This window comes from Gorilla gorilla, chromosome 1, assembly GCF_029281585.2.
Source record: "Gorilla gorilla gorilla isolate KB3781 chromosome 1, NHGRI_mGorGor1-v2.1_pri, whole genome shotgun sequence".
Taxonomy (NCBI): domain Eukaryota; kingdom Metazoa; phylum Chordata; class Mammalia; order Primates; family Hominidae; genus Gorilla; species Gorilla gorilla.
Genome location: NC_073224.2, coordinates 146,388,010 through 146,409,536, shown reverse-complemented (window position 1 = coordinate 146,409,536; position 21,527 = coordinate 146,388,010). Strand labels below are relative to the sequence as shown.

The 21,527-nt window shown below is 36.0% G+C and overlaps 1 protein-coding gene, 1 long non-coding RNA gene and 1 other non-coding gene across 8 annotated transcripts in view; 1 reads left to right on the top strand and 2 right to left on the bottom strand.

The window, feature by feature from the left end:
* The window catches only part of LOC129524957 (uncharacterized), a 67,296-nt gene extending 64,360 nt beyond the window's left edge, over nt 1-2,936 (bottom strand). The window contains exon 1 of the long non-coding RNA XR_010130410.1: nt 2,911-2,936. This is a non-coding gene — a long non-coding RNA (uncharacterized lncRNA). The remainder of the gene's footprint in view (nt 1-2,910) is intronic.
* The window catches only part of FNBP1L (formin binding protein 1 like), a 111,887-nt gene that overhangs the window by 65,075 nt on the left and 25,285 nt on the right, over nt 1-21,527 (top strand). For 4 of the 6 annotated variants that reach the window (XM_063696899.1, XM_004026155.5, XM_019031084.4 and 1 more), the window contains exons 3-9: nt 8,602-8,655; nt 9,866-10,013; nt 10,782-10,844; nt 16,151-16,255; nt 17,189-17,317; nt 19,356-19,502; nt 21,136-21,339. In XM_063696899.1, the coding sequence (XP_063552969.1) occupies nt 8,602-8,655; nt 9,866-10,013; nt 10,782-10,844; nt 16,151-16,255; nt 17,189-17,317; nt 19,356-19,502; nt 21,136-21,339 (850 nt within the window). Of the gene's footprint in view, nt 1-8,601; nt 8,656-9,408; nt 9,613-9,865; nt 10,014-10,781; nt 10,845-16,150; nt 16,256-17,188; nt 17,318-19,355; nt 19,503-21,135; nt 21,340-21,527 lie in introns of those variants that run through there. The other 2 variants (XM_019031195.4, XM_055352511.2) reach the window with 2 other exon arrangements.
* Nucleotides 2,833-2,905, bottom strand: TRNAC-GCA (transfer RNA cysteine (anticodon GCA)). Its single transcript has one exon. It is a non-coding gene; the product is annotated as a tRNA-Cys (tRNA).

The window sequence follows — 21,527 nt, the reverse complement described above, 5'->3', positions numbered from 1 at the left end:
AAAGCTGGGCAGAGACACAACCAAAAAAGAGAATTTTAGACCAATATCCTTGATGAACATTGATGCAAAAATCCTCAATAAAATACTGGCAAACCGAATCCAGCAGCACATCAAGAAGCTTATCCACCATGATCAAGTGGGCTTCATCCCTGGGATGCAAGGCTGGTTCAATATACGCAAATCAATAAATGTAATCCAGCATATAAACAGAACCAATGACAAAAACCACATGATTATCTCAATAGATGCAGAAAAGGCCTTTGACAAAATTCAACAACGCTTCATGCTAAAAACTCTCAATAAATTAGGTATTGATGGGATGTATTTCAAAATAATAAGAGCTATCTACGACAAACCCACAGCCAATATCATACTGAATGGGCAAAAACTGGAAGCATTCCCTTTGAAAACTGGCACACGACAGGGATGCCCTCTCTCACCACTCCTATTCAACATAGTGTTGGAAGTTCTGGCCAGGGCAATTAGGCAGGAGAAGGAAATAAAGGGTATTCAATTAGGAAAAGAGGAAGTCAAATTGTCCCTCTTTGCAGACGACATGATTGTATATCTAGAAAACCCCATTGTCTCAGCCCAAAATCTCCTTAAGCTGATAAGCAACTTCAGCAAAGTCTCAGGATACAAAATCAATGTACAAAAATCACAAGCATTCTTATACACCAACAACAGACAAACAGAGAGCCAAATCATGAGTGAACTCCCACTCACAATTGCTTCAAAGAGAATAAAATACCTAGGAATCCAACTTACAAGGGATGTGAAGGACCTCTTCAAGGAGAACTACAAACCACTGCTCAAGGAAATAAAAGAGGATACAAACAAATGGAAGAACATTCCATGCTCATGGGTAGGAAGAATCAGTATCATGAAAATGGCCAAACTGCCCAAGGTAATTTACAGATTCAGTGCCATCCCCATCAAGCTACCAATGACTTTCTTCACAGAATTGGAAAAAACTACTTTAAAGTTCATATGGAACCAAAAAAGAGCCCGCATCGCCAAGTCAATCCTAAGCCAAAAGAACAAAGCTGGAGGCATCACGCTACCTGACTTCAAACTATACTACAAGGCTACAGTAACCAAAACAGCATGGTACTGGTACCAACACCGAGATATAGATCAATGGAACAGAACAGAGCCCTCAGAAATAATGCCGCATGTCTACAACTATCTGATCTTTGACAAACCTGACCAAAACAAGCATTGGGGAAAGGATTCCCTATTTAATAAATGGTGCTGGGAAAACTGGCTAGCCATATGTAGAAAGCTGAAACTGGATCCCTTCCTTACACCTTATACAAAAATCAATTCAAGATGGATTAAAGACTTAAACGTTAGACCTAAAACCGTAAAAACCCTAGAAGAAAACCTAGGCATTACCATTCAGGACATAGGCATGGGCAAGGACTTCATGTCTAAAACACCAGAAGCAATGACAATAAAAGCCAAAACTGACAAATGGGATCTAATTAAACTAAAGAGCTTCTTCACAGCAAAAGAAACTACCATCAGCGTGAACAGGCAACCTACAAAATGGGAGAAAATTTTCGCAACCTACTCATCTGACAAAGGGCTAATATCCAGAATCTACAACGAACTCAAACAAATTTACAAGAAAAAAACAACCCCATCAAAAAGTGGGCGAAGGACATGAACAGACACTTCTCAAAAGAAGACATTTATGCAGCCAAAAGACACATGAAAAAATGCTCATCATCACTGGCCATCAGAGAAATGCAAATCAAAACCACAATGACATACCATCTCACACCAGTTAGAATGGCAATCATTAAAAAGTCAGGAAACAACAGGTGCTGGAGAGGATGTGGAGAAATAGAACACTTTTACACTGTTGGTGGGACTGTAAACTAGTTCAACCATTGTGGAAGTCAGTGTGGCGATTCCTCAGGGATCTAGAACTGGAAATACCATTTGACCCAGCCATCCCATTACTGGGTATATACCCAAAGGACTATAAATCATGCTGCTATAAAGACACATGCACACGTACATTTATTGCGGCATTATTCACAATAGCAAAGACTTGGAACCAACCCAAATGTCCAATAATGATAGACTGGATTAAGAAAATGTGGCACATATACACCATGGAATACTATGCAGCCATAAAAAATGATGAGTTCATGTCCTTTGTAGGGACATGGATGAAATTGGAAATCATCATTCTCAGTAAACTATCGCAAGCACAAAAAACCAAACACCACATATTCTCACTCATAGGTGGGAATTGAACAATGAGAACACATGGACACAGGAAGGGGAACATCACACTCTGGGGACTGTTGTGGGGTTGGGGGAGGGGGAGGGATAGCATTGGGAGATATACCTAATGCTAGATGAGGAGTTAGTGAGTGCAGCACACCAGCATAGCACATGTATACATATGTAACTAACTTGCACATTGTGCACATGTACCCTAAAACTTAAGGTATAATAATAATAATAAGAGATTTTAAAAATTACCATAATAATTGACCTATTATCCTCTATGAGTCTCATCATCTGATAAAGATTTATTCTCAATTATATAAAAATCATCAGTTATTGTTAAATAAGAAACTCAGTATATGTAGACTCCTCCAGTCTCTTGGATTTACATATATAGTTTTAATTGTACAATATTATTGTAAAAGTTAATATCCTTTCAATGTATCTGATTTAAAATTACCACAGAGCATTGTGGGATTAAAGGAGTACTGTGTCAAGGGGGAAAAAAAAAGTTTTCTCATCTTTTCTGGTGACACTGTGGCTGGCAGTATCTACTTTAAAATGGAAGTGAGAAAACATCCTGGAAGGGGGCACCCGGATTTGAACCGGGGACCTCTTGATCTGCAGTCAAATGCTCTACCACCTGAGCTATACCCCCTTTACCTGTTAGAAGCTCCTTCCTTGTCCACTTATGGTGACTCAATACAATCAAGTTCCACCCACACGAGTTCTGGCAAGCTTTGTGTTCTAAAGCCCCACCTTCTTAATTGTCCATTATCTGCTTTGGCTTGTCCCTTGACCACTAATAAACTGAAAGGGAACACTTGAAAAATGACATCCTGGGCTGGGCACGATGGCTCACGCTTGTGATCCCAGCACTTTGGGAGGCCAAGGTGAGCTCAGGAGTTTGAGATCAGCCTGACCGACATGGTGAAACCCCGTCTCCGCTAAAAATACAAAAAAAAATTAGCTGGGCGTGGTGGCGGGCACCTGTAATCCCAGCTACTAGGGAGGCTGAGGCAGGAGAAAAAAAAAAGTAGTCAATCTTTGAAACTACTCACTCTATGAAATGCTTTTTGCTTAAATTTGACTTGTTTAATGCAGTTCATGAGTTTGTGCTTCAAAACCATTGAACTTAAAAGTAATTTCTAGCATACAACCCCATTTATAGGTTGGAGACTGTGCCTGTCATAACCACACCGTTAAATCACCTGGTAATTGCTAAATTCCATGGATATTTTAGGTACCTGTTTATTATCTTTGATGATAATAGACTGTTTCTGTCTTAGAACAACTTCTTCTTCACCCTGTTCTTCCTCCTCCTCCTCCTCTTTTCTTCTTTTCCTCTTCCTCTTTTTTTTTTTTGAGACTGAGCCTTGCTCTGTTGCCCAGGTTGGAGTGCAGTGGCACAATCTCAGCTCACTGCATGCAACCTCCGCTTTCCGGATTCAAGCAGTTCTCGTACCTCAGCCTCCCGAGTAGCTGAGACTACAGGAGTCCGCCACCATGCCTGGCTAATTTTTTTGTATTTTTGGTAGAGACAGGTTTTCAGCATGTTGGTCAGGCTGGTCTCAAACTCTGACCTCAAATGATCTGTCTGCCTTGGCCTCCCAAAATGTCTTAAGTGTCTTCTTTTTTTTCGTTTTTTTAAGAGACAGGGTCTCACTCTCTTTCCCAGGCTGGAGTGCAGTGGCAACAATCATAGCTCACTGCGTCCTCGAACTCCTGGCCCCAAGGGATCCTCCCACTTTGGCCTCCCAAAGCACTGAGATTGCAGGCGTGAGACACCTCACCTGACTTCTCTGAGAACATCTTTTAAAAAAATCCCTTCTCTTGGGTTTTCTGTTACCCATATGTCTACTCAATTTGGTTGTCTCAGCTTTGTTGTTGTAATGCAAAAGCAGCCATAGACAATACCATGCATGAATGAGTGTAGTGCATTCCAATAAAATTTTGTTTTAAAAATAGGTAGTGGGACATAGTTTGTTTACCTGTAATCTTCCTAGCTTAGTTCATCCTTACTGTTCTTCTGAAGCAACTCTTCTTCCTTCCCTGTTAAATTTGTGTTTGTAGATGGTCTTTAGCTACCTTTCATTTCATACTTCTTTAGTAGCCTCATTCACATTCATTATTTTAACCATCTCTGGTGTTGGCATCAGATTTGAGGAAGGTTTTGGCTTTGTCACTTACTGGCTGTTTGACTGTGGGCAAGTCACTTAATGTGTCTGAGTCCTGTAAAGTCAGGCTAATAATATCTGCTTGCAGTTGTTGTAAGCATAAGATTATATATAAAGAGTTTAGCATTAAGATTGGCAAGTAATACATGGATGACAAATGGTAACTCCTTGTTTCTGTTATTGTCTTTACAAATGTTTACCCTCATATCTGCATCGTGATCCCAGAAGTTTCTTTAGAGTTCTAGTTTTTACTATATATCTCTACTGGGCATTTTTATTTAACTCTTCTATAGTGTCAGTTAAGAAGCATTCAGCTTCACGTAATAGAGTCATTTTATACAACAAATTTGGAAACGGCATTCTAGAGCTCAGTGATGAAGTTAGGGCATTTTCGTACATCTCTTGGTCTTTCCCCTCATGGTTTCAAGATATTGCAGTAGCTTCCAGCAGCCTGTCCTCCCACATCTGTATACAAAACAATTTTATAAAGTAGTCGCAAGACAGGGCTTCTCTTTGTGTATTTTTTCCTTTTTATTATAAAAATTATTGTTTTTAACAAAGTTAATTAGGAAATAGAATCTGTAGGGACTGAACATGTTAAGGTGGGAGAAAGTGTAGGATGATTGTCAAATTTTTGGCTTAAATGTCTAAATTCTAGATGGATGGTAGTGCCACTAATGTAAGAAAAGAGGTATGTAAAAGAAGATTAAAAAGTAGATAAATTTCATTTTAGACTTGTTGAATAGAGGTACCTGGGGCAGATGGACTGCCTATGCAACTGCCACTCCTCCTCCTATAGAAGCTTTATTGAGGTATAATTCATATGCCATAAGATTCATTTGCTAAAGTCTACACTTGAGTGGTTTTTTAGTGTATTTACAGAGTTGTGCAACCATAACCACAATTGAATTTTAGAATATTTTCATCATCCCAAAAAGAAAACCCTGTACCCATTAGCAGTCATTTCCTTCTCCTCCATGTGCTAGCAACTGTTATCTATTCTGTATCTGAATTTGCCTATTCTAGTGAATTATTCTGTTGATCATGTTTTCCCCTTCTTCCTTTTTGAGTTCTTTTGTAGAAAGGACTGTAGGTCATGCCCAATTACTAGTTTGCTAACCATGACTCGTCCCTTTCTTTCTGTCAGTCTAGTATCTGAAATAATTAATTTATAGCAGATAGTAGCTTTGCTGATATTTGGGTGAATTAGTAAATCATTCATAACAGTGAGTTTTGTTAGTGTTTAGGTAACCAGGATTAATAACCACTGGTCAAGAGTATTTATTCAGAGTTCCTTCATATGACTTTAGAAGGGTCTCTGCTTCATTCCCCTCTTACTTTTCACCTTACTACTTGAAATTCTCTAGCTCATATTTGATGTTCCAGCAACACTGAACCCACTTACAGTTCTTAAATGCTCTGTTTCTCCCCACTTCTTTGTCTTTGCTCATTAGATCTTCTCTAAAGAGCAGAATCCTCCCCCAAGGGGTTTCCAGTTGCCCAATTCCTGTTTATCTCTTTAGGCTTAGTCAGCAAATCAGAAATTTTAGCTTTTTACCCCTGGGGAACCCTCTTTACAGAGCCCTCTATTGTTCTTACCATATTATGTTATGTAAGAGTGTCTATATATTTGATTTCTCTAGACCAGAGATCTCTGAACTTTTTATTGCTCACCTGTAAAAAATGTTTGAGCATATGTAAATTATGTACATGTATTAGTGTAGTGACATATTAAATATCAGCAAAACTTTGAAGGCCAAGGAGGATGACTCACACCTATAATCCCAGTACTTTGGGAGGCCAAGGCAGGCGGATCACTTGAGGCCAGGAGTTTGAGACCAGCTTGGGCAACACAGTGAAACCCTGTCTCTTTAAAAAGTATATGTAAATATTATTAGTCAGGCATGATGGTGTGTGCCTGTAGTCCCAGCTACTTGGTAGGCTGAGGCAGGAGGATCACTTAAGCCCAGGAGTTTGAGGCTACAGTGAGCTATGGTTGCACCCTAGAGTGGGTGAAGTGCTAATGCTTTCATCTTGTCCCTAACTTTATAATCAGTGGCAACTATGGGTTTCTTGATGGTAGGAACTCAATACATGTTGATCTGAACTCTTTTCTCAGTGTCTTGCCTGTTCTTTTTCCACCCCTCACTGGGTGTTAGGTCTTCATTTTCTTTGTATATCTTTATCATAGCACTTACCATGCAGTATATTACAATTATTGGTATATACTTGTCTCCTTTCAATAGAGTTTAAGTCTCCTGCTCATGGGTCCTCTTTTATTTATGATGCTCCTAGTAGTTTGCATGGTGCTTAGCACATAATAGACAATTTGTAGAATGAATAAATTGATTCAAGTGGAATTAATTGATACTAATCTGAGAATAATTAAGACAGTGATTCTTTTATAGTATTGAAAGAGATAGTAGGACCACTTACTTTAAAACTGCTTATAGTTTTAAGCAGTGCATCTCAAATTGTTTGTGATGATGGACCAGTTTTAATTTCCAATCCATTGTGTACTGATGCTTTTGTAAACAATAAAAATTAAATACTAGAAACATGACATAAAAGAGACATAGAAAATATAGGCCCTAATTTTTAATGATTAGATTCAAAAGAAATACAATTATTCCCAACTTCTGTACTTACCTCATTGTAGATTATTACCAAAGAGTCTATGGACCCTTGCTGGACCCAGGTTGACCATACTTTGAGACTCAGGGTCATTTAATTCTCGTAACTGTATGGGGTAGGTACTGTTTGCACCATTTATAGGAAATGAGGGGACAGAGAAGTTAGGCAAATTGTCCAAGGTCACATAGGTACTACATAAAAGCCAGGATTCAGGTTGGGCATGGTGGCTCATCCCAGCACTTTGGGAGGCTGAGGCAGGTGGATCACCTGAGGTCAGGGGTCGAGACCAGCCTGGCCAATGTGGTGAAACCCTGTCTCTACTAAAAATACAAAAATCAGCTGGGTGTGGTGGCATGCACCTGTAATCCCAGCTATTTAGGAGGCTGAGGCTGGAGAATCGCCTGAACCCCGGAGGCAGAGGTTTCAGTGGGCTGAGATCGCCCCACTGCACTCCAGCCTGGGCGACACAGTGAGACTCCATCTCAATAAACCAACCAACCAACGAACCAACCAACCAACCAACCAACCAACCAACCAACCAACAAACCAACCAACCAGGATTCAAACAAAGGTAGTCCAATCTGGCTCCAAAGTCCATATGCTAGTCTCTTTCTGATTTTGAAAAGATGAAATAAGGTAGCATTCTACTGTAAGAATGTTAAGAACAGACATGGATGAAGGCAAAAAACAGTTACAAGTCAGAATGTAATTCATTTGCCTAGAAAAGAGAAGGGTAAGGAGTCACATAATGATTTGCATATAAAAGTAGAGTTATGGAGATGGTGACAAACTGTTCTTTTATTCCTTGAGTCAGCATCTGCTTACATTTTACCTTAGTATTAAAGTCCCCAATTTGTGAAAAAAAAAGAAGCGATGGTATTTCTTTGAAATGTTTCTTTTTGCCCTGACTCAGTTTCACATACTGAGTGTAATTGTTCCTGAGGGGGATTGGTTCCCAGACCCATGAATACCAAAATCCAAAGATGCTCAGTCCCTCATATAAAATAGCATAACATTTGCCTATAACCTACCTATATCCTCCCCATACTTTAAATCATCTCTAGATTATTTAGAACGCCTAATACAGTGTAAATGCTATGTAAATACTTGTTAGGCTCTATTGGTTTTTTAATTTGTATTACTTTTTATAGCTCCATTGTTATTTACTTATTTGAATATTTTTGACCCATCGTTGAATCTGTGGTTGTGGAACCCTGGAATACAGAGGGCCAATTGTACTTTGTTTCTTCTAATTCTTCCTCTTAACTCTTTTCTTATTTGATAGTAACATCAACCAAATTGTTGTGATTCCATTCATATGAAAATACAGAAATAACCTTTCTTTCTCCAGGTATCAGTATTTTAAGAACAAATTGTAAGTAATGATTACATATTATGATGCTAATGGAGTAGAGATCATATTGCTGTCTTAATTGTTTTATATCATAAAATTCATGATTGAATGAAATTGAAAACTTAGACTATTTCAATTGTAACAATAGTTGAAATTTTTAATAAACTTCAAAAAATCTTCTTCCTATAGAAATCTGGTTAAGAAGTACTGCCCCAAACGTTCATCCAAAGATGAAGAGCCACGGTAAATTACATACCTGTTCATTAATGCATATTAAAAAATTTAAAAATACTTATATTTTTATTATTTAGTAAGATATATTCTTAGCTTTTTATAAAGATTTTATAAAGTTTAATTTAAAAATTAATGTTTATGAAAGAAGGAACTACTGTTTATCTTTTATGAGGATAAATACTGTAGTGGGCTTGATCAACAGTTTTCTAGAATAGTCAAATACAGATTTTCAATTAAAATGTAGACTAGGATTCCACTTGAATGATTTAGTCTGCAGAAGAAAAGGATATTTTTCATACTTGGTTGTGTAGTTGTTGGCTTCGTAGATTCTTGCTTTTACTCTTATAGATAGTAAAACAATTTGACTGATTGGTATAAAGGGATGTTGAAAAGCACTGAGAGTTTTTGCATTAGAAATAAATAAAAAGGTTAGAAATCACTTATGAGTTTTTTTGTGGTCTTAAAGAGGAATACGTGGATGACTGCTTAGATGGAGAAACAAGAGGAGACTCGACTTAAACAAACAACTCTGTATATAATTGTCAGTTGTTAGGATTCTCAGGTTTAGTGTTAATGGAGTCCTATCTGAGCTGTTAATCTTCATCTGTAAGAGAGTGTTCCGCAGTATGTTCAAAGTAGTTATATACATTAATACAGTGATTCTCTTTGTTTCTCTCCTTTCCTCACACACGTTTTTACCCTTATTTTTGACCCTTCTACCCCCTTTGGTGTCAACTATAATGGCACTTCACTTCCATTCAGGATATGGGCAGGCATACAGGCAGCTGTGTCCAGAGCTGATAGCAAAATTGTTCTGTAGATCAGCCATCGAGATGCATTTGGCAAGCACATCATCTCTGCAACAGGTTCAGCTGCCAAGCCTAGGAATCCAACCAAGTTCATTCCCAAGCTCAGGCCAGTCAGTTGGCAACTTAAGAGATTCCAGTATGCCAAAAGAGCCTGCAGGTAGTATTCTTATTATTTTTTGACCCCAAATATCCCTTTACTAATAAATGAAAGACTACTTGAAGATATACAAACATGTACGACTTGAGCTTAATGCAGGATTTTTTTCCATATGAAGTTAATTTAGAACTAGTAGCTGAGATTTAGGTTGAATATGCTAAAATTTGCGAAATGTTAGATTCAGTCCATACCTCACCAGCATTTGTAATGAAAATAAAAGTAAATCTCACCATTTTGAAATGTTTTTTGCCAGGTTTACCTCGTGTGTAGCCTTTTTTAATATCCTTAATGAGTTAAATGACTATGCAGGACAGCGAGAAGTTGTAGCAGAAGAAATGGCGCACAGAGTGTATGGTGAATTAATGAGATATGCTCATGATCTGAAAACTGAAAGAAAAATGGTAATTCTTACAATTTTCATCCAATTGCAATAGTATATGAAATAGTCACACAGAAACACTTTGTTTTCTTTAAAATGTGTGTTCAGCATAAACTGGTTTTTCTATTTCACTACATTTCTTCTAGCTAAAAATTATCACAAAATACTTTTGCTAATTTATGATCCTTTTGGATTTAAGTTTGGCAAACTACAGCCTATGGGCCAAACCCAACCAACTGCTCGGTTTTGTTTGCTAGTTGCCACAGGCTAAGAATGATTTTTATATTTTTAGATGGTTGAAAAAAGAATAATATTTCATGACATTGACAGTTATATGAAATTTTATTTTTAATGTCCATACATAAAATTTTATTGGAACAGACCCACATTCATTGACTTTTATATTGCCTGTGGCTGCTTTTGCATTACACTAGCAGAGTTGAGTGTCACAGAGACTGTGTGGCTTAAAAAGCCTGCAATATTTATCTGACCTTGTATAAAAAATGTTTGTCATCTACTATTCAAGACAATCATTATTTTTCTGGAAATTTTATCTGTTTTCAAGGTTATATGTAAAGTGTTAAGACAATATCCTATAAAATGCATTTTTAGGAAGTTTTGCATTACTTTCTTCCTAAGTCTTGGTAAAGTTATATAATTAGTACCTTGAAAAAATAAAGTGAAAAGCCTTTTGGGGATTTTAGACTTTAGTGTTTAAATGTAATTATTTTTATTTGTTTTTGTTTTATTTTTTATTTTTATTTTTTTTGGCCGTGGTTATAATCTTCAGCATCTGCAAGAAGGACGAAAAGCTCAACAATATCTTGACATGTGCTGGAAACAGATGGATAATGTGAGTTATGACATTTTCATGGTTAACATAAAATCTTGTAGACTAGATTAGCCCTAAATACTTTTATGCTTCATATCTATTTGAGTTTAATGTTTCTCAGTGTATTATTAATAATTTGACATTGGTATTATTGCATAATAGTCAATAAAGTGTAAATGGAGGATGTGAGGTCATTTTGTCATTTTTCTTGTTGTCCTTTATAACTCTATACTTAAGAACTCTATAATCTTCAATCATTGTGAACATTTAAGGAGATTCTTTTTTTTTTTTTTTTTACTTTAAAGTAGTTACTATAAAGTATTAATAGAGGATAGAAGTAAGAGGGAAAAGGAGATATATCTTAGAAGACTATTTCCTGAGGACTGAAAATAATCAAGGTTCTTTTTCTACCTTTAACTTAACACTTGATTTCTCTTGACTTCATTTTTAGCATGTGAAAAATGAAGAGAGTGAACGAGATGATATGAAATGTTTCTTCCGGTTCAGTCATTGTATAATTTTGTAAATGCTCCTGATATTGGCCTGCTGATAGAAACCTTCCCATTGTAGGAAATAAAGTACTTTGTAGGGCAAAATTATAAAGGCATAATAATTATTTACTTATAAATTTCCCCAAGGCACTTGCTCATATGGTTTTTCTTAAATGCTCTCGTATATAATTTGTAAAACAAGATGTTCACATAGAACACTGTAGTTGCCTTTACATAAAATGCTCTATAATCTGTGTCGTGGGATTAGAGTCAAAAAAAAAAAGCTCTATTAAATGATATTCTGTAGTATAAGATACTCTTTTTGGACCCTCAAGTTATCGAACAGTTTACTCTTTACTAGCATATTTCTCTGGTGGACACTGCGTATTCCTTGAAAATTATGCCGAAGGGAGTTTTTCCATGTTAAATTAATCAGTTTAGCCTGTGCTTGTTAGAAAAAGTACTTTGAGATTAAAAATCTCATGTATATACTTCCATTGCTTTCAGCCTGTTTTCTTTCCCTTTTAAAAATGTATTTTCAAAACTTTGATTACATTTCTACTATGTAACTACCATTGATGTAATATTCTAATCACCAGTGCTGATTGAGAGTTCTTAGGTATATTAATAATGTTTTCATTTTCATTTTGATTTTCTAATTGGTTTCAGCAAGACTTCACCAAGTATTTATGTTAAGTTTTAAATTGCCTTAACTATCATCCTTAGTATCTGCCACCTAATGAGTGTGTGTGTGTTTTCATTTGCACAAAATAACATACTCCTACATTCATGAGTCATTGGTTCCTTTAAAAATTGGTGTTGGCACAAATTATTCTTAATAGGTGCCAACTTGCCTTTAGAACAATTGACCGTTGTTAAGCAAAAGTTTTAGAGGTCATAAGAAAGAAAGAAGCATCAAAAATGTAGGAGAGATTTCTTTAAGGCATTAACAATGCTATAAAAAAAGGTGAGTTCAGCTCTACTTGTGTTTATTGAAAAGTATCCTTGACATGTACTCTGGAGGTACAAAAGTAAGTATGACATGGTTCTTGTTTTTGTAGCACTTGCAGTCTAGTGAGGGAAACTAACCAATATATTTTCTGTTTAATATGTAGAAACAAGTGTAGGATTCAATTTCCTAGTTCCATGTCTTCCTCTTTAGTCAAGAAAATGAAATTGTAGAATTCCTAACACGTTTGAAATAATTGCGAGGTGATGTAAAGAACTGGTGTACAGGTTGAATTAGTGACAGGGTATTAAAAATTGAGGAAAAAAATTAAAAGACAGTTATTAACCTTGGGATGAATAAAGTAGGCAGTACTGGCATTTAAGATCAGGACAGAAGAGCCTGTAAAGGAGGTCTTAAAGGAATGGTCAGAGATTAAGAAGATAGAAGCATCAGAGATGCCAGGTCCATCAGTTACAAGGCTCCAAGTAACAGAGCATACAATTTTATAAGAGCAGAGCTCAGAAATGGAGCAGTTCCATAGTTAGTCAGTAGCCCACGGTTGTCACCAGGCTCCATCTCCTTTTCATCTGTCTACTTTGCCATCTTGACCAGGTGCTCTTTTCCTCAGCCATGTCTCCTTAAGGTCAACAGTAGGCTTAAACAGCTAAACACGATATCCTCATTCAGTTTCATCCAGAGGTGGGAAAAAGGCAGCATTTCACTTCCAACTATCCCATTTTATCAGGGAAGGAAAACTTTCCCAGAAAGTCCCCAACAAATTTCCTCTGGATGCCTTTGACAGAATTAGATTACTTACCTCTGCCCTGGCTGTGGGGAGTCTAGGAGAGCAAGTATTAGCTGTTTTCCGCCTCTGTACTGGGCGGGGCAGGCTCTGCTAAGCAAGAGTAGGGGAGTAGAAGTGGCTGTACTTTGTCTGCCACACCAAGGATGAAGGGAAAAACAATCTTTTCTGGAGTATATTTCTGTCTTGTATAATGTTATATTATCTTTCAGGGAAGGAGCATTTTTAATATTATTGTACTACTAGTTCTTTTGCTTTTGCAAGGAATTATTAGGTAGGTGTTTTTCCACAAATAAGATACCAAATATAAAAATACTTTTGTATTGTACATAAGTAGCCTCAGTTTGTACCAGAATTAGTAGCCTATAGTTACTTGACTGGAAAACACAGCCCTGAACTCAGTTTCAGAGAATGAAATGTGGAAACTTAATTTTCATAGCAAAGTGACTTTATGTATGAGTATTTAAATATTTTAGGGGCTTTGAGTAAATTACAAGTGCCTCATTCTAATCAAAATACCTGTACAAAATAAAGCCTACATTTAAATAAATTTGAAAAAATCCTGGAGCACATTTATTTGATGTAAGTTATAGGCCTATCTGTTTGTAACTGTATTACAAACTGAACTACGAAACCTCTTGGCTACAAATGGCTTGATATAACAGCTATTGTAGTTTTAAATTGTATTTTAAACTCTTAGTTACTTGAAAGAAAGGGAAATTGCTAACTGCTAGGGAACCATGGGTAAACAAATCCAGAGCAGTAGGTGTCTGAGCTGATAAGTGGCATTTGGAAAAATGGGGACAGGGTGTTTGAGGTATAATGGTTTCCTGGACCTGGTACTTGCTAAGGGCTTGGATTTCCAGGGTAAGAAATTAACGTTGTAACTGGTTCGATAAAGGAGGTTAGGTAAATACAAAATATTGAGATCCCCTGTTTGCTTCTTCTGAGGAATTCTCAGAGCACAGGTTGCAAGGTGTGTATTTTCCAGGCAAGAAATTGGAAGTCTTTCGGGGTAATCTAATCAGTTAGGGAGAAAAAGCTTATAAAAACTGCTGCCAGGTTTTTCCAAGGAAACAAACTCCCTGACCATGTCACCCTAGAGGAAAATATCATAATCCGTAAAGCCCCATCTGTGGAGCTTTCAATGGCTTTTTAAATAAGAGCAGATATCCAAGGATCCCAGGATATTTAAAGAAGACATCTAATGTGCACATGAGGGACCAGAACTAATATGCAGGAAAGAAGGCAGTGTGACTATGAAAGGAAATGAAAATTAAAATGCAAAAACAAACAAGGAAAATACCTACAGCTGTTAGCTAATATTCTCAAAGGGAATAGAGAAAATTTTACATCCATGAAATAAGGTATTATTTTAAAAGAAACATATAAAGAACAAAAAATAACTCTATGATAGTAGAAAAAAAAAGCCCACTAGAAAAAAAATGAAAGATAAAGTTCAATAAATACCCCAGTAGAGCAAAATGACAGACATTGAAAATATGGAAAATTAGGAGACTCATCCAGTAGGTTCATTTCCAAAATAGTAAACATACTAGAAAAGAGAAAACATAGAAAAGGAACAAAACATAGAAAAGGACAAAAATAACTCAAGAAAGTTTTCCCAGAACTGAAAGACATGAATTTCCAGATGGAAAGGAATTTCCATCTTGTACAGTGGGTCCACATCTCTTGAAATTTCAGAACACTTTGGAGAGAGAGAAGATTCTACCACCCTCCAGGGAGAAAAAACCCCAAACAAACAAACATGGTTTATACAATGGCTCAGGAATCAGAATGGAATAGACAGGATAGTTACACAGGAAGCCAGAAGAATAGTGGAGCAATACTTTTAAGTTTTTGAAGGAAAATGATTTCCAACTTAGAGTTCTATATCCAGCCAAATTTTGTCAATTAAAAATGATGGTAAATGCATTTTTAGCCATGGAGATTCAGTTATCTCCTGCAGACCTTTTAGGAGGCTGCTGCTGAATGTGTTCTAGCAAAATGAAGTGAATCAAGAACGGAGAAAGCATAAAACTAGGAAATAGGACATCCAAACAAAGATAGAGGTGAAATGAATCCACAGGTTGATGGGGGAGGGAAATGCTAAGGTAACAACTATGCATTAGGCCTAGTTGGTAATGAGTTCAAATTCCAGCAAGTTTAGAAGCCTTTGGGAAAGATTTATCAAGAAAATAAAATGAATAGAATTCCTAATGTGTTAGAATTAACTGCAGACAGTTTTAAAGAACTGGAAAAAACGGGTTGAATTATGCATTGGAAACTAAGCAAATTGAAAAAATGAAGACATGTATTAACTCCAGAATTTCAAAAAATTATGTAGGAAAGAAAATATAATATGACATATATTTTACATGGCTCAGTTGTGAATAGTTTTTACAAAGTCATAATAGTTCGAATGAAATAAAATTTAAAAAGATTTGGGGTCTGGGCTGATGTTCTTTGTGGGACACCTGGAAGAAACAATATAAAACCACTTTGGAGGGACGCTCCATATACCCAAGCTACATTGGATCTCACCAAAAAAGTATAAAAATAAATGCCAAAACAAACCAACTGAACAAAAAACAACAAACCAAAAAAGTCCTCCTGAAGATGAGGACTTATATTTTTTATAAAAAAATTATAAAACACACATTTTTTGAGTGAGATATATAATAAATATTAACTCAGTCATGCCTATGTTATTTTTCCTCATAGTCTGTAATTAATGTCTGATATTTAAGGAACGTGGATTGGTTGTAATAGTAAAATTTATTTTCTAATTTAGAAAGGACAAATTTTACTTAGCGCGCAGTTCATTTCCACACAATACACAGTGGCACATTTTAAAGTTATTTCTTTTTTCTCTCTTTTTAAAATTATTATACTTTAAGTTCTGGGATACATGTGCAGAACGTGCAGGTTTGTTACATAGGTATACATGTTCCATGGTGGTTTGCTGCACCCATCAACCCGTCATCTATGTTAGTTATTTCTCCTAATGCTATCTAAAGTTATTTCTTAAATGAAGTTAGCCTGATTTTATTTTCTCAGTGTGATATTTTAATTTTTTTAACAGAGTAAAAAGAAGTTTGAAAGAGAATGTAGAGAGGCAGAAAAGGCACAACAGAGTTATGAAAGATTGGATAATGATACTAATGCAACCAAGGCAGATGTTGAAAAGGTAAGAAATACTCCAAACCAACTTTAATGTCAAAACATTATTATTTGCATAAGGAAAGTAGTCACCACATTTGCATGACTACAGTATTAGGATTTACTTGAGATACACTGTATCTAAGTCTAAAATATACAAATATTTGCCAACTTTAAATTACACGTATTGGTCTGAGAAAGTAATATATGTTAATTTATTACAATATCTTAGTTGCATTCAAATTTAGAGGAAAGATGTAGTTGCTACTGGGATTGAGTTTTTATCCTATTCCAAAATAGGTTAGAAAGCTAAGATGTGTTGATGGGGTAATAACTAATTAGTTAGAGAATAACTGTTGTAATTTGACTTTGTACAAGAGATCAAGAGGAACAGAACTGTATTCTAAATAAGCATTCCTTAAAGTATCTGTGGTTCTACACATTGGTGGAAACACTGTTGAATGTTGGATTATTCAACAACCATATTATCATTTAGTTTCACTGTGATTTAAGTTCCATATTTTAGTTGGATATAGGTGGATCATAAAGAAACGTTTTACTGTTAACTTTTTTAACAATCTGAAAATATTCCTAAAGCTACCTGTTTTTCTCTTCTGATTAAAAGCACACTGTTTCAAGCTATAATGTTTTCATCTGTTTTTTTATCTGGATTTGGTAAGGAGAGTCTATATTAGAACGTCTTATTGCTATCAGGGAATACTATTGTAATGAGAGAGGGAAGAATATTGTAATAAGGAGACCACTCTGACAGTAAGATCTGCAGGTGTCTCCTTATATTTTAAATGATATTCATAGTTCAAAAAAGTTACGCCACGTCATTATTCTTTTGATGTCAGGTGTTGGCTTCTTCATTGATAAAATCTAGTTTTAGTATAATTTTCAAAAAAGTGAATTGCTGTGATTTTGTTGTTGATAATAATTTCGACCAATTTGCCCCTAGGCCAAACAGCAGTTGAATCTGCGTACGCATATGGCTGATGAAAATAAAAATGAATATGCTGCACAATTACAAAACTTTAATGGAGAACAACATAAACATTTTTATGTAGTGATTCCTCAGATTTACAAGGTAAATCTTAGATATGAAGTTAATCTAGTTTTAGATTGACTAGTGTTTAAATATAAAACTTGTAAGTCTTAGACATCAGAATCTTTCTAGATTCATTAGACATCAGGGTTGGGGTGAGAGATTCCTTTATGATTATAGATTTGAAAACAAGTGTTTTCTAAGTCACACATTTTCCTACATATCTACTATTAGTGTTATAAACAGTTTACTAGAACAATGACATTTGTAAGATACATTTAAATACTTTAAGTATTTTGACATGACAAAGGAGAATTAATTGAATTTGTATATTGTAATCTGCTCACCTAGAATTGAGATGTAGCATTTTTATACCAAACCAGAGTCATTGGCATCAGTCCAGATGGCAGAAATAAATCTTACAAAATGTATTTGCTAGCATGGTTTTTGCCTGCTTATCATGCTGGCTCTGTTAGATGATAAATGTAGTTCAGACTTTGAGCTTGCTTATAAATCCTGTCTGTCATCACTTGATGATAACAGTTGCCAAACAGCCTCAGGTAAAAAAGACCTCAGAATTTTCATGAGGGTTAAATTATTTAATTGCCTGTTCTAGAAAGAAGAGAAATTACAGAAAAGGGATTTAGTAAAGCAGTGTTGATGAGTTATTATCTCAACGAGCAGAGCTTCTGTGGGAAGAGTGTCAGCCCGGGTACACTTTTTCTTCTTTATAAGGCAAGTTGGAAATACAAAGAAAGCACAGTGAGAGATAATGAACTGGAGTGGGGACCAGAATTCTGGTCATTGAGTCCAGAGGGCCAAGCCTGCCAGTCTTCACTGTGATGCTTTCCTAGGCTTAGTAGTTAAGTCTTCATATTCTGGGGAAACTATAACTTGTGGAGATAAACTACCTTTTGTGTTTTGGGCCTGATACTTGGATTTGGACCTTTCTATGGAGCAATTCTTCTGTGAAAATGCAGGTCTCAAAAGTCCCAGGCTGTGGGAGTTTGGGGAGACAAGCAGTGTAACTGCTGTCAATGAAACAGCAAGGTCAGTGCTGGCAAATAGGATATGTCAAAAAAAAAATGCCTTTAAGTTGTTGGACTTTATGTGTTCCAACATATTTCCTAGTGGCATGTGCCAGTGAATTTTCAGTTGTGAGGATTCTATATGTGCCACTTTGAGCTTGTGACTTCCTGTTTTTCCTCACGTATCCCCAGCTCTGAGCTGTACACTGCAGTAGGTCTGGGTACCTGTTGATAAACAACTAGTATGGACTGTTGGTCCAGCCAGGTCTTACCAAAGTATCCTGAATTAACTTGAGGTTAGAAGTCTCAGACTTGGCCGGGGGCAGTGGCTCACGCCTGTAATCCCAGCACTTCGGGAGGCCCAGGCAGGTGGATCACGAGGTCAAGAGATCGAGACCATCCTGGCCAACATGGTGAAACCCCATCGCTACTAAAAATACAAAAATTAGCTGGGCATGGTGGCACGTGCCTGTAGTCCCAGCTACTTGAGAGGCTGAGGCAGGAGAATTGCTTGAACCTGGGAGGTGGAGGTTGCAGTGAGCCGAGATCGCGCAACTGCACTCCATCCAGCCTGGCGACAGAGCGAGACTCCACCTCAAAAAAAAAAAAAAAAAAAAAGTCTCAATCTTGTATATGTTATGGGCCAGTTGCTTTAAAAAAAAAAAAAAAGCACCAGAATTTTGTCATCAAATGAAATGTTTTCTGGAAGCATAAACAAGAACTACTCTGATTGAATAGTAAAAGGTGGGAGTGCTATGGGGCAGGGAGCTGATAGCCAGTAAGGGGTCCTTTTAGAAGGCTAGAATCCCAGTGTCATCTGGTTTTAGGAAAACAATACTAAGTGCCTTACTATTTTTTTTTCTTTCTTTTGTTGTTTAGCATGTCCCAGGTCTTAAGTATTATAAGTCAATAGCACTTGTTAAAAGGTATTAACAACAGTGTAACTATGAGGGTAGAAATATTTAATTTTTGGTGGGGGATCACTAATTGATCTCCTTTAGAATGATTGAAAAATTCAGTTTTCTCTTTTTAAAAAAATTCTTGATTATTAGCAACTACAAGAAATGGACGAACGAAGGACTATTAAACTCAGTGAGTGTTACAGAGGATTTGCTGACTCAGAACGCAAAGTTATTCCTATCATTTCAAAATGTTTGGAAGGAATGATTCTTGCAGCAAAATCAGTTGATGAAAGAAGAGTAAGTGCTAAATAATTATCTTTGAATGCATCTGTTTGGTTTAGGTGTGCAGTTTAAGTTAGTGAAATGAGTTGAGAAAGGGATAAAGTAATCTGATGTGTGGTTCTAAATTATATTCTGTAGAAGAATGTCTTGCAATAGATTCCTTTGAGTTCTGAGATTCATTCTACATGCAGAAGTTCTAATTCTTTCTTTAAAAAAAAATAGATTTCTAACTCTCTTCTCCCACTAAGTTTTCAGTTCTTATCAAAGAGTCTAACCTAGGAACTGTGTGTTACAAATTGTGTTATACTATTATATTAGTTTAGTGAAAATTTAGAGAAGTATGTGGTTAGAGTTGCCTTTAGCACTTGAGCTGGATCAAGAAATGTGGGTAGCATATGGAGTGATGACCAATGAGGAGGAGGAAGGAGGGCATTATGTGCAGATGAAACAGCATAGCCCTCCACCCCTTGAGGATAGGTAATCACATTGTATCTTGATTAAGGACTAGGGTCTTTTATCTCAGTAAATGTTGATTGAGTGATCAAAAAGCATGGTTGGCAGAAACTGAGGAAAGGCAGTGGCAAGAGAAGAGAACTGGTGTTTGCAGGATATCAGATATGTGCCACATATTTTAGTCTTCATGAACCTATCAAGTAGATATTATATTAGTGAGGATCCTTTCTGTTACAGCTAATAGAATTCTCACTTAAATTTAGAAAAGAGGATTTTTGGCTTTCGGCATGGCTGGATACAAGTTTACACAATGTCATTACAGCCCTCTTCTCTCTAATTACCCTTTAGCAAATTATTGCTGAGGGTAGCATTACTGACAAAAGTAAGCTATGACTTAAGGATGACTTTTGACTAAATGAAGGGCAAAATGTACTGTTAACAGAAATAGGCAACAAAAGAGAGGTTGTTGTTAGGGGTGGGGAGGAATTTGTAGAGATACTCTGAAAATAATGAGTTTAAGGTATCAGTAAAGCATTCAGGTAGAGGTATGTATGTCTAAAAACAATATTTATGTGAGTTTAAAAATTTTAAGTACATGGTATTAAACTTTCAAATGTTTTTTGCACTCAGTAGTGTTTATGAGATCTTTTCCCTGTTGCTCTGTTAACATTCCACAGTATATATTTAATTTATTTATCTTTTCCCATGTTGGATGAGTTAGAAAGCCTTTCCTACTCATCTTTACTCTCTTTTACAATTAGATGTTCTTTCCTCATTCCAAAGATTAGCTTCTTTGTTGACATCTGTCTTTTAAAGCAAAAAGCCTTTTTCCTTTGAAACTTCTCAAAATTTCTACTTGTTAATAACCTCTTTCTGTATTCTTTTTGTCAGTTAGGTCTTTTTCAGCTAAATAGTCTTCAGATGAATTTCAGGTGGTTAAAGCTACCGAGTAAAAACATTTTATGAATATTATAAATTAATTAAGTGGTAATTTGCAAGTATATTTTTCTTTTGGGATTAAAATACTTTGAGTTTGTTACACATTCATGGGAATAAATTATTTACCTTAATGATTACTGTGGAATTATTTATTTAAACTTATATTTGTTGTTTTCTTGTACTGAAAAAGTTATGAAAGCTGATGTAGAATTATGAGCAAGTGAAACAGTTTTAAAACCTAGTTTCTTTTGTATAGGACTCTCAAATGGTGGTAGACTCCTTCAAATCTGGTTTTGAACCTCCAGGAGACTTTCCATTTGAAGATTACAGTCAACATATATATAGAACCATTTCTGATGGGACTATCAGTGCATCCAAACAGGAGAGTGGGAAGATGGATGCCAAAACCACAGTAGGAAAGGCCAAGGGCAAATTGTGGCTCTTTGGAAAGAAGCCAAAGGTAAAAGTCGTAAAATTCCTATATGCTGATCAGTTTAAGTGTACCAACTAAAACAATGTGGGTATTGAATGCAAAATGATTTACCATTAATGGAGAATAAATATTTTCAATTTGAATGATTCAGTTAACCTTTCACTTATATTAGGAATACCTTAATAGTAACAGTTATTTATGGATTTAACATTTGA